Source organism: Heloderma suspectum, chromosome 2 (assembly GCF_057233095.1).
Source record: "Heloderma suspectum isolate Gila_16-S chromosome 2, 16-S_ref, whole genome shotgun sequence".
NCBI classification, from domain to species: Eukaryota; Metazoa; Chordata; class Lepidosauria; order Squamata; family Helodermatidae; genus Heloderma; species Heloderma suspectum.
This window is the reverse complement of record NC_139459.1, coordinates 124,641,201-124,653,464: the sequence shown is the minus strand read 5'-3', so window position 1 is coordinate 124,653,464 and position 12,264 is coordinate 124,641,201. Positions and strand designations below refer to the sequence as shown.

General features: G+C 41.2%; 1 protein-coding gene across 6 annotated transcripts in view; it reads left to right on the top strand.

The window, feature by feature from the left end:
• ECPAS (Ecm29 proteasome adaptor and scaffold) overlaps positions 1-12,264 on the top strand; it is an 85,507-nt gene that overhangs the window by 41,328 nt on the left and 31,915 nt on the right. For all 6 annotated transcript variants that reach the window (XM_084834675.1, XM_084834673.1, XM_084834679.1 and 3 more), the window contains 5 exons: positions 3,767-3,932; positions 4,906-5,078; positions 7,082-7,183; positions 8,062-8,185; positions 10,035-10,180. In XM_084834675.1, coding sequence (XP_084690801.1) covers positions 3,767-3,932; positions 4,906-5,078; positions 7,082-7,183; positions 8,062-8,185; positions 10,035-10,180 — 711 coding nt within the window. The remainder of the gene's footprint in view (positions 1-3,766; positions 3,933-4,905; positions 5,079-7,081; positions 7,184-8,061; positions 8,186-10,034; positions 10,181-12,264) is intronic.

The following is a 12,264-nucleotide window of genomic DNA, read 5'->3' as shown; positions in this document are numbered from 1 at the left end:
TCCCAAGGAGCAAGCGTCTTTTAATTTCATGGCTACAGTCACTGTCTGCGGTGATCTTGGAGCCCAAGAAAGTAAAATCTGTCACTGTTTCCATTTCTTCCCCTTCTATATGCCAGGAAGTGATGGGGCCAGATGCCATGATCTTAGTTTTTTTAATGTTGAGTTTCAAACCAGCTTTTGCACTCTCCTCTTTCACCCTCAACAAGAGGCTCTTGAGATCCTCTTCGCTTTCTGCCATTAGGGTGGTATCGTCTGCATATCGGAGGTTGTTGATAATTCTCCCAGCAATCTTAATTCCGACCTGTGATTCATCCAACCCGGCATTTCTCATGATGTACTCTGCATATAAGTTAAATAAGCAGGGCGACAATATGCAGCCTTGTCGTACTCCTTTCCCAGTTTTGAACCAATCGGTTGTTCCATGTCTGGTTCTTACTGTTGCTTCTTGACCCTCGTACAGGTTTCTCAGGAGACAGGTAAGGTGGTCTGGTACTCCCATCACTTTAAGAATTTGCCACAGTTTGTTGTGATCCACACAATCAAAGGCTTTAGCGTAGTCAATGAAGCAGAAATAGACGTTTTTCTGGAATTCTCTTGCTTTCTCCATGATGCAGCGAATGTTGGCGATTTGATCTCTAGTTCCTCTGCCTCTTCTAAACCCAGCTTGTACTTCCGGTAGTTCTCGGTTCGCATACTGCTGAAGCCTAGCTTGTAGGATTTTGAGCATCACCTTGCGGGCATGTGAAATGAGCGCAATGGTGCAGTAGTTTGAACACTCTTTGGCGTTGCCCTTCTTTGGAATTGGAATGTAAACTGACCTTTTCCAGTCTTGTGGCCACTGTTGAGTGTTCCAGATTTGTTGGCATATTGAATGCAGCACTTTAACAGCATCATCTTTTAGGATTTTAAATAGCTCGGCTGGAATACTGTCATCTCCGCTAGCTTTGTTGTTACTAATGCTTCCTAAGGCCCACTTGACTTCACTCTCTAGGATGTCCGGCTCAAGTTCAGTGACCGCACTATCATGGCTATCAGGGACATTCAGATCTTTCCTGTATAGTTCTTCTGTGTATTCTTGCCACCTCTTCTTAATCTCATCTGCTTCTGTGAGGTCCCTGCCTTCTTTGTCCTTTATCATGCCCGTCTTTGCACAAAACGTTCCCTTGAGATCTCCAATTTTCTTGAAGAGATCTCTAGTCTTTCCCATTCTGTTGTTTTCCTCGATTTCTTTGCATTGTTCATTTAAGAAGGCCTTCTTGTCTCTCCTTGCTATTCTCTGGAACTCTGCATTCAGTTGCATATATCTTCCCCTTTCTCCCTTGCTTTTCGCTTCCCTTCTTTCCTCAGCTACTTGTAAAGCCTCATCAGACAACCACTTGGCTTTCTTGCATTTCTTTTTCTTTGGGATGGATTTCGTTGCTGCCTCCTGAACAATATTACGGACCTGCGTCCATAGTTCCTCAGGCACTCTGTCTATCAGGTCTAATCCTTGAAATCTATTCCTCACCTCCACTGTATATTCATCAGGGATATGATTTAGGTCATACCTGAACGGTTTAGTGGTTTTCCCGACGTTCTTCAATTTAAGCCGAAATTTTGCAAGAAGCAGCTCATGATCTGAGCCACAGTCAGCTCCAGGTCTTGTTTTTACTGACTGTATGGAGCTTCTCCATCTTTGGCTGCAAAGGACATAATCAATCTGATTTCGATATTGACCATCTGGTGACGTCCATGTGTAGAGTCGCCTCTTGTGCTGTTGGAAAAGAGTGTTTGCTATGATCAGCATGTTCTCTTGGCAAAACTCTATTAGCTTTTGTCCTGCTTCATTTTGTACACCAAGGCCATGCCTGCCTGTTATCCCGGTGATTTCTTGACTTCCTACTTTAGCATTCCAATCCCCTATGATGAAGAGGACATCTTTTTTTGGTGTTAGTTCTAGAAGGTGTTGTAGGTCTTCATAGAACCGATCAACCTCAGCTTCTTCGGCCTCAGTGGTTGGGGCATAGACTTGAATTACTGTGATGTTGAATGGTTTGCCTTGGATTCGTACTGAGATCATTCTATCATTTTTAAGATTGTACCCCAGTACTGCTTTTCCCACCCTTTTGTTGACTATGAGTGCTACTCCATTTCTTCTAAGGGATTCTTGCCCACAATAGTAGATATGATGGTCACCTGAATTAAATTCGCCCATGCCTGTCCATTTTAGTTCGCTGATTCCCAAGATGTCGATGTTCAATCTTGCCATCTCCTGTTTGACCACCTCCAGCTTACCTTGATTCATTGATCTTACATTCCAGGTTCCTAAACAATATTGTTCTTTACAGCATCGGATTTTCTTTTCACCACCAGACACATCCACAGCTGAGTGTCCTTTCGGGTTTGGCCCAGCCGCTTCACTCTTTCTGGCGCTACTTGGAAATACCCTCTGCTCTTCCCCAGTAGCATATTGGACACCTTCCGACCTGAGGGGCTCATCTTCCGGCGTCATATCTTTTAGCCTTGTGATACGTTCCATGGGGTTTTCTTGGCAAGAATACTGGAGTGGGTTGCCCTTTCCTTCTCCAGTGGACCACATTTTGTCAGAACTCTCTGCCATGACCTGTCCGTCTTGGGTGGCCCTGCACGGCATAGCTTATGGCTTCACTGAGTTACGCAAGCCCCTTCGCCACAACAAGGCAGTGATCCATGAAGGGGAAAAAAAAAAATTATTATTTTTTTAAATTTAAAGGCATCTTGATTGAGTAATCAAATTAGTTTTAATCAGTTTAATTGATTAAATCTGAATATATTTGCATATGGCTAAAGAACTATGTTTTTTTAAAAAAATTACCATATAGTTAAATATATTTTAAATATGGTTATAGTTCTGTTTGTAGTGGAGAATATTTGCAGAGGGTTTTCTTTATGTCTTTCTCTCTTTTTACTTTGGGAAATACTATAAATAATCAAACAGAACTGTGTTTTGGAGCCATAGTTCACTTATCTCTAGATTTTTCTATGGGCCCCATTTAAACATACTTACAGTGCAGTTGTATACATCTCTAGTCAGAAGTAAATGTCGTTGAATTTAGTGGGGCTTACTCCCAGGTCAGTGAGATTCCAGCCTTAGGCTTTCAACCTAAATAAACAAATATTTGTTCTCCTCTACTGAAAGGGCAGAATTCTTACCCCACTGAGGTTAGTTGGAATGTTTCCATTCCAGTCATCGTCATTAACATTTTTATACCAGCGAAATCAGTCATTAGAGAGAGGTAGAGCTACATTTATAAACCTAACTAAGGCTGTCACCCGATTTAAAGGCATCTTGATTGAGTAATCAAATTAGTTTTAATCAGTTTAATTGATTAAATCTGAATATATTTGCATATGGCTAAAGAACTATGTTTGAAGGGAAAAATGTTTTCTCTGATTTTAAGATATATAATATATATAAGATGTATAAATTTAAGATATGCAGTATATATAAGATGTATAAATTGCAGCAGGCACCTTCTTAGAAAAGGCATTCTGTCCTCTGAGAGTGAAGAGGGAAATGCCCCTTTTAGGATTGCATCTGCCATCTTCAATTTTTATAACTACATATATTGAAATCATTAATATTTTAAAGCTGTATTCTCAATTCAGTTGGGAATGCCTTTTTAGATGATTAACCAATTCAGAATCACAGCACTGCTATGCAGAGCTGGTGGTAACATTCTAAATGCTAGTGTATATTGCTTTGTGAATTGCATCTCTTTTTGACATAGTTGCTTATTGTTTCCAGAATCTGGAGATGCAGCATGGATCCTTGTTGGCTCTAGGATTCACAGTAGGACGGTATTTGTCAAAGAGAAAAATGAGGATGGTAGAACTGCATGGCCTAGAAGATCCAAATACCATTGTTCCTCCAGAACAAGACCAACTGATAAAGTCAACAACAGAAACTATAGGTCAGTCCACATTTTTCACACCTTGCCTATATTTTTCACCTAGTTGGTTCCATCTCTGGATCTGGAAAATGGAACCTCTGTCTTAGCCCATTATACTGCCTTTCCCCTAATCCACACTGTTGACAGTCTGGGTTCTCTGCTGCAAAGTTCTCATAACATAGTAATGGGTCTCAAACCCATGGGACTATGTTTCATTGTCTGATGCTTTGTACTTAAATCATAATGTAAAAGTATTGTTTCTATTCTCTGTATAGTTAGTTATACAAGATTTCTGGAGTTGCAGCCAAACATACTCAACATGAAAACACCATCTGGTAGAATTCTGAAAATGAGAAATGTATTCATGTTATTTAGCTGAACATGAGTGTATGATACTCATTATCTGTGACAAGTATGCCCAACGAATTGGCAGCTATTTTGATTGGACCCTGAAGACTCTACCAAATTTTAATCAAAAGTATGGTTAAATGTTTGCTCATAGCTTCACCAAGTTAGGAAAAGAAAACTCCTGAAATTTTAAGAGAGTACACACTTTAGTCTAAAGTCTCTGAGATTTTGTATATATTGCCTCAACTATGTCTGACCGTGTTGCTCCATAACCATGAAGCCCTTTGTTTTAGGGGGCACTAACTTTATTATGAAGCATACCACTTGTGGAAAAGTTAATTTGTACTGCAAAATATACTCACCCACTTCACTTTGGGACCACTGACTGTAGAATGGACTGGCCTGTGAGAATACAGAACTTGGCTATCCCTGATCCAAGATACTAGCTAAAGAAGAGACTCCCATCACCATAGAACTAATATTATTTCTAAGGACATGGCGTTACTGTAGTATAATGTTGTTCACTTCATTTCTGATTATACCTGTTGCAGGAGAGTGGGATTCTTACTGTCTTTGGGGACTCTTAAAATTTGAATCACTGCCTTTTAAAGTGAAAATACAAAGTCATCCTATTTATTTTCCCCAGGCTCCTTTTTGGATAGTACCTCACCACTTTTAGCTGTGGCTGCATGTACGGCACTGGGAGAAATTGGCAGGAATGCCCCCCTGCCCATCCCCAGTGAAGGCACTGGATTTACAAAGCTCCATCTTGTTGAAAGCTTACTAGCTCGAATTCCTTCTGGCAAGGAAACCAATAAGGTAATGTTTTGCAATGCTGTTATGGTTTGTTATTTCTTTATGCATGTGTGTTTTTAGGTTTACCCATGTGAAGCAGATAAAAACAGCCTTCCTATGACTAAAAGATGGGAGTTTATAAAGCTCATTATCAAAAAAGAGAGAAAATAGTCTTATGTTAATTTTTCTTTGTGGTCTCCGTGACTCACTCATATGGTTCTGTGCCTGTGCCGAGCATTGTTCCGAACATTATAGAGCTGAGCAATTTTTGGCAGGAGTCCACCTTCTTCCCACTGCACATGTCTACGTGTGGCTCCCACTTTCCTGCTCAGTTCCTTTTCATCCACTGCAGGAACAGCAGCATTAGGAACATTCTCTGCCTTAAAAATCTCCATAGGTCTTGGGGTTTGCTGAGCATGGGGTTTGGTGAGTGTTTGCGCAGGGACCCGCACATGTAAGACTCAATTTGCATAAGCCTAGTTCATGCAGCCTGTTTTCCTGCAGTGGAGGAGGATATCCTTATATGGGTTGCTCCTCCCACTTGCTCCGATAGGCAGGAATATGCAGATTAACTAAATTGCCCTCTCACGTGGGAGAGCAACCTACTTCCAGTTTTGTTTCCTGTCTCAGTTCTGAGCAGGTTGCACTCTAGCACTCTAGCACTTTATAGCTACAGTTTAATTAACAGGGTTAGCAGTAACTTACCTGCCCAGTTTGGGGCACCTCTGTTAGATGCCCCATATAAGGATATCCTCCTCCACTGCAGGAAAAAGGAATGTTGGTACTACCGCACATGATACATTCATTTTCAGCAGTGGATGGAGGATATCCTGCCCACTCGGCAGTAATCTGTCACTGCTGGGGGTTTCCACAATTAGTTCTTCTGAAGGTATTGTTCAATGTTTTTTACTAATAAAGTTACTGGAAATTTGAGGCTGAGACATCTTCTGAACTGGAAGTAGGTTGCTGTCCTGTGTGAGAGGGCAATTCAGTTAATTTGCATATTCCTCCCTATCGGAGCAAGTGGGAGGAGCAGCCCGTATAAGGATATCCTCCATCCACTGCAGAAAATGAACGTATCATGGTAAGTACCAGCGTTCTTTTTCCTTTCCTTAATGCAGTTACATGAGTTAAATCCTGAAGAGTTTGGAAATGTAGTCTTGTGAACTTTGGCAGTTAGTTAAAGAGATCTACTTTGAGGCAGGTCAAGAATGGGATTTTAAATAATGATTATAAACTCAGAACAATATATGAGACCACTTCTTCCTCTGCATTTGAATCCCTTCTCAAATCCCACTTTCCCTCATGAAGCCTATTGTTAAACCCCTTAGTCCTCACCCCCAAGAGAAATTAATCCTAACTATGTGTTCACGTACATAATTTTACTCTTGTCTCCCACACTGTTGCCATTTAGATTGTAAGCTTCTCATGGTAGGAACCTATCTTTTGTTCATAATATTTTGTAAAGTGCCAGGTAGAGCAAGTATACTATAGAAATATTTTTATACAGCATTTCAAAAAAACCCTGAGCTCTCTACATTAAATAAAATGGATGGCAGGATCTGTCCATAGGTTCATAAAATCTAAAAAACATAATTAACAGTTTAAAAAGCACCCTGCTTAAGCTTAGAATATTAGACTAGGTTTGTTCAATACTTTATATACAGTATAAAGCATGAGGTACTCTAGCACTGTGAAATGAGCGTTATGTTGTCTTAGGCCTGGTGCAGATATAATGTGCTTGATCCTAATTACATACCCTTTCCTTATCAATTGCACATGAATTTCTGAGGTAACCGTGGCACCATAATTTGACATGGGTTTGCAGATTGGTTTGAGCTTACTGTGGTTAGAATTGACATTAGTGTTGATGCAACATGGCAGTGTGGCTTTTTTAGAAAAAGGGGGAGGGGGAAACTTGCATGCATGAGCAGAGTAGGATAAGTGTGATGAACGCCTGAGTTTAGGAGATTATTTTCCCACCTGAACTTGGCAGACATTTAACTTACGTCCCTTTTTTTCTTTAGATGAAAGAACGAGCTATACAAACACTAGGTTATTTTCCCGTGGGGGATGGAGACTTTCCTCACCAGAAGCTACTCTTGCAAGGACTAATGGATTCCGTGGAGGTAATGCTTTAATATTACTCCTTGAATATGAAGGGGGCTTTGCTTAAAACTAGCATTTATCAATGTGTGTCACACTTATCAAGGGGGTACCCTTTAAAGTGTATCTTCAATTTTGATCCATTGCCTTTCAAAAGAGTGGGGGCAAAATCCCTGCCTTAGTACTTGTAGATGTTGAATGTAAATGTTTTTAAATGGAACATCATCTGCAGTTTAGGTTGTACGGTGCCATCCTATGCATGTTTACTTGGAAGCAGTTCCCACTGTTTGGTGGCGCTTATTCCATAGTAACTGTGTTTTAGGACTGGAGCCTTAGGTTACAGAGAAAACCAGAACTTATCTCTCTATTTGCCCTTTTCACCTTCCCTAACAAGGTTTTGCTTTTATGTGATTGAGTTGCATTATGACTTGAACTACTCTTATGATAATTATATCATTTGTGCATGTTACATGTAATGTCCAAAAGTATTTTTAATTCCAACAACTGTTCCTATTGGCTGTGTTACAATAGAGCATTATCCTTGAAAACGCTGAGGAACTCTCAAGGATCAGGTTAAACTTGAATGGCCATCAAAATGCAGAGTGTTAAATTGCACATCATGCTAGTAAAGTTCTGCTAGTGCAATAGGGATTTCTCCCTCTCTCCTCCTGCTTGTAACCCTTGGCACTGCTTGAAAATCTGGTCTGGAGGGTTTACCAGCCTTCTGGAGCAGACTGCAGGTGTGCAGCTTTGAAAACCTTGTCCAATAAGTTTTAGCAAAGAGTACCATACCTCTTTCTGCTCTCTATATTCATTACAATTGGTATCTTGGCTACAGAGAACTGTTAGGCTTGAAAGTGAGCAAGTAGAAATTTAGGGCTTTTCTGTTTGTGTTTCTCAGGCCAAGCAAATTGAATTACAGTTCACTGTTGGTGAAGCAATTACCAGTGCAGCAATAGGAACCAGTTCCGTAGCTGCCCGAGATGCATGGATGGTAGCTGAAGAAGAATATACCCCTCCTGTTGGTAAGTTTGGGTATGGGAAACACCTAAAATACCTTTATTGTGTATACAGTGCATTATTGCTTTTTCCTAAGTGCCAGACCAGTATCAATGGGAACTAATACGTCTGTTTCCCTTTCTTTCTCGCTCCCATCTGAGCACTTGCTTCACACTCAAATGCTTTATACCTGATGGAATTAAGCCTTGATCTAGCCTCTTCCTTGCCTTTTAATATGATGTAGTCAATAACTTTAGTTCATGATTGACAGGAGGAAAGCATCTTCCAGTACGATGTAGTGGTTAGAGTGTTCGACTGGGAGTCGGGAGATCCTGGTTCTGGTCCCCACTTGGTCATGAAGCTCACTAGGTGACTTCGGGCCAGTCACTGACTCTCAGCCTAGCCTACCTCATAGGGTTGTTGTGAGGATGAAAAGGAGAGGAGGAAGTTAATGTATGCTGCCTTGGGTTTCTAGCAAGAGGAAAAAAGGTGGGATATAAATGTAATAAATAAATAAATAAATTGTGAGCAAACCCAGATTTCTAGATTTGTGTTAAGCCTTTGCCTGCATATTTATTTTGGGCATCTTTGTGAACAAACCCAGATTTCCAGATTTGTGTTAAGCCTTTGCCTGCATGTTTATTTCAGGCATCTTTTGAAAAGTCACTTGATGCTGAACCTTATTTAGCATGGCCTTAAACCTGCATTCAGCTTTAAACCTGTGAGTAATAAGTAGATCTATTTTGCCTAATTAAAACCATCTTTCTGCCAAACTGCAGGCGTAAGCTGCAAATTTAGGCCTAATCTAGACCCACTATCCCTGTTTCTGGAAGGCAGGGTGCAAAGGTCTTTGTCCCTGGCGTATCCAAGGGGCACACATGCTGTCTCCTGTTCCCAGTGCGGTTTGGTTGGTCATTATTAATTAATTTGTTTCAAATGTTTATATACTGCTTTCAAGTATAAGCAACCTTTCAAAGCAGTTTTCAAAAATGTTGCAAGAAAAATATCAATAAATTTCATATAATAAAAAGGCCAGCAACAGAAGAAATGTCTATAAAACCATCAGGGTTATTCATGCTTGAAGCTCATGCTACTGGTACACTTGATGTGGTCCTGTGTATCAGGTTCTGGTGTAGTAATCAAAAGTGCTTCAGCCTTCCAGCAGACTCTTCAGCTGATTGTGTACTAGCTAACTCAAGAATGCCTGGATCTTCCTGCATGGATGGTTCAGATAGGGTATGGCTGCAGTTTTGGAGGGATGTCTATGCTGGGAGAGGGGGAGGAATCCCAAGGTAAAGAAGGGGCAAAGTGCAAAGGCCATAGAATGCCCATTTACCTGGCCCCTTCATGCTCCCTCACAGCCTTTGGGAAGCAACCTTGTGCATTCCAAACATCTAGCAACGGCTGTGGGGATCCCCTACACACTTGCCACAGGGATATGTGTGCACAGGTATGCTGAATTTAGCTTTAAAAATAATAATTTTGGACTAGGTAAAAATGGGATACATCTACTTTTTGTGTGTATTGTTAAGTCCTTTATTTCTGCATGTTGCAAGATCTGCTACAGGCAATACTGAATTGCTTTGGGAAACTTCAACAATGTTGCTTAAGGGGGGGTGGGAGGAGAACTTTAGATGTTGAACATTAAGCTAACACAGCACTGATTTAAATCTCACTATAATCCTGAAAGTGCTGCAGGTTTTTATAAGCACAAGCATCGGTGAAGACACCTAAACATCAATACATTTCAGTAAGGGACGGAATGCTGAATATTTAACTTGAAAAGAATAAGTGCTGTCCAAAGTCTCATTTTTTTCAAACTCCTTTGTTTGTAATACTTTCCTCTCCTTCTCCCCATTTGTTTAATTGCAATAGATGTAAAAGTTAATGATGTGGTCCCCTGGGTCTTGGATGCCATTTTGAATAAGCACATTATCAGCCCCAACCCTCACATAAGACAAGCATCGTGCATCTGGCTTTTGTCACTGGTGAAGAAGTTGAGCACTCACAAAGAAATTAAGGTAGGAAGAAAAAGCAATCAATACCTGTTTTTGCTTTGGTTCTTTTGGGTTTTGTTTAACCTTTCTGCCCTGATCTTGCATTCTTCTTGCCCTCTCGTTATCTGTTGTTTCTGCATTTTGGTTTTCTGCTTGATCTTGAAGGGCAGCAACTGGCTGGACAACAGAGGATAAGAAGTAATAGAACGCACTGGCCTTTATGGGCACGTAACTTTTTCCAAACCTTATGAGAATGTAAAGGGCGACTTGTTGGGGGTCTCAACCTTGTTGCAACTGAGAGCTAACGTCACTGAAACATTTAGAAATTCATGTTTACAAAATGGTGGATGTTTGGTTTACTATACTGGAAAAGTTTACATTTTCTCTGGCACATAATCACATTTCAAAGGGTTAGTTCATCCATCTTTACTTTAGTATTATAGACCAGGGTTGGGGACTGCATTCCCTCAGGGGAAATCTGTTTGGAACTACATGCCGGGGGTGGGCTTCTTTCTCTCTTCCCTCCCTCCCTCCCTCCCTCCCTCCCTGCCTGCCTGCCCAGTGGGCTGCCAGGAGAGGGACAGATTACTCTTGCAGAAGGTCTGAACTGATAACTTCCAGAGAGCTTTTGAAATGAGCTTATGGGCTGCATGAAATTGGACCAAGGTCTGCTTGCAGACTGAAGGCTGCAAGTTACCCACCCCAAGCATAGAAGTATTTTCTTGGGTTGGGTAGAAGGCTACACAGTAATGTAGGGAATCAGTTTTGGTCTTCTGTGTGCCCTTTCTCTGCCTCCTCCTCCATACCATACAAATGAGGTAACTAGCAAGTCAGGCTGTACTTGATTCATATGTAGGCTTTGATGTCTTTGCTCCCTTTCAATCTGGAGATGGGATAGGAACATAGGACGCCGCTTTATACTGTCTGGGTTCAGACAATAACCCACATTTATCATTCAGACAATAACTCAGACATGATAACCCACACTCAAGGGGTGAGAATGGATTGAGAGTGGGTTGTCATTGGACTGTGGGTTGTTGTTGAAACATGGATTATCATGTTGTCTGAACCTAGCTGTGATAACAAGACATGGCTCATTAACCACAAACAACCCATGAAGAGAATCCATGCTGTGAGTTGTTTGTAGTTAATAAACCATGGTTTGTTATTGCAGCTGAGTTCAGACAACATGATAACCTGCGTTTCAACAACTTCCCAGCTCCGATCATGACCCTGGTTGCATTTGGATCTTTTCGTTTTTGCAGCCTGACATTTGTGCAAACCAGGGCCAAAATGTCTTTTTAAATTATTTTTTCAGCCCCGGGAGTGTGCGCAAATGTCTTTTTTTATGGTTGATTTTTCGCAATTGCGAAGGTATGCAGTTGTGGCTTTCAAACTATATATAGCCTTGCCTTGTGTATTGACTTGTATGTTTCAGCTGTCAAAGGGAACAAAGTGTACTAGGAAACATACAAGCTAATTGACAAGTAGGGCTGCATATATACTAGTTTGACAGCCTTTGACAGCTAACAGATCGGGGGAGAAAGGGGACCAGACCAGCCCCTTAGCAAAGCTATCCTTAAGTTTTAAAGTGTGGAACGTACTCTTGGGAGTCCCCCGTTCCATTTCACACCTCCCCAAGTCTCTCCCAAGTTGTTTCAAGAGTGAACCAGGGTGCACCCCGTTTTCAGAGCTCCGATTTGCAGTAAAAGGAGAGTTAACAAGCCACCCTGTGGAAAATATCCTGGGTTGAGACAACACGCTAACCCATGGTTCAGTAAACAACCCATGTTTCAACACCAACCCATGCTCAACCATGGAGTGTGGGTTAGTGTGTTGTGCGAACCCAGTCATTGAGTCAGACCATGGGTCCATCTAGCCTAGAATTGTTGTTTCTCCAGGGTTTCAGGCAGGAGTTTTTCCAGCCCTACCTGGAGATGCTGGGATTGAACCTGGGATCTTCTGCATGCGCTCTACCACTGAGTTAAAGTCCCTCAATTGGGATGTTAGACTCCAATTTGTTTTTTTTTATGTGCCTGTGTTTTTGTGGGAAGACTTCTTTTAAATGTTGTGGTAGAATGAATCTGAAGAATGTAAGTTTAAAGTCC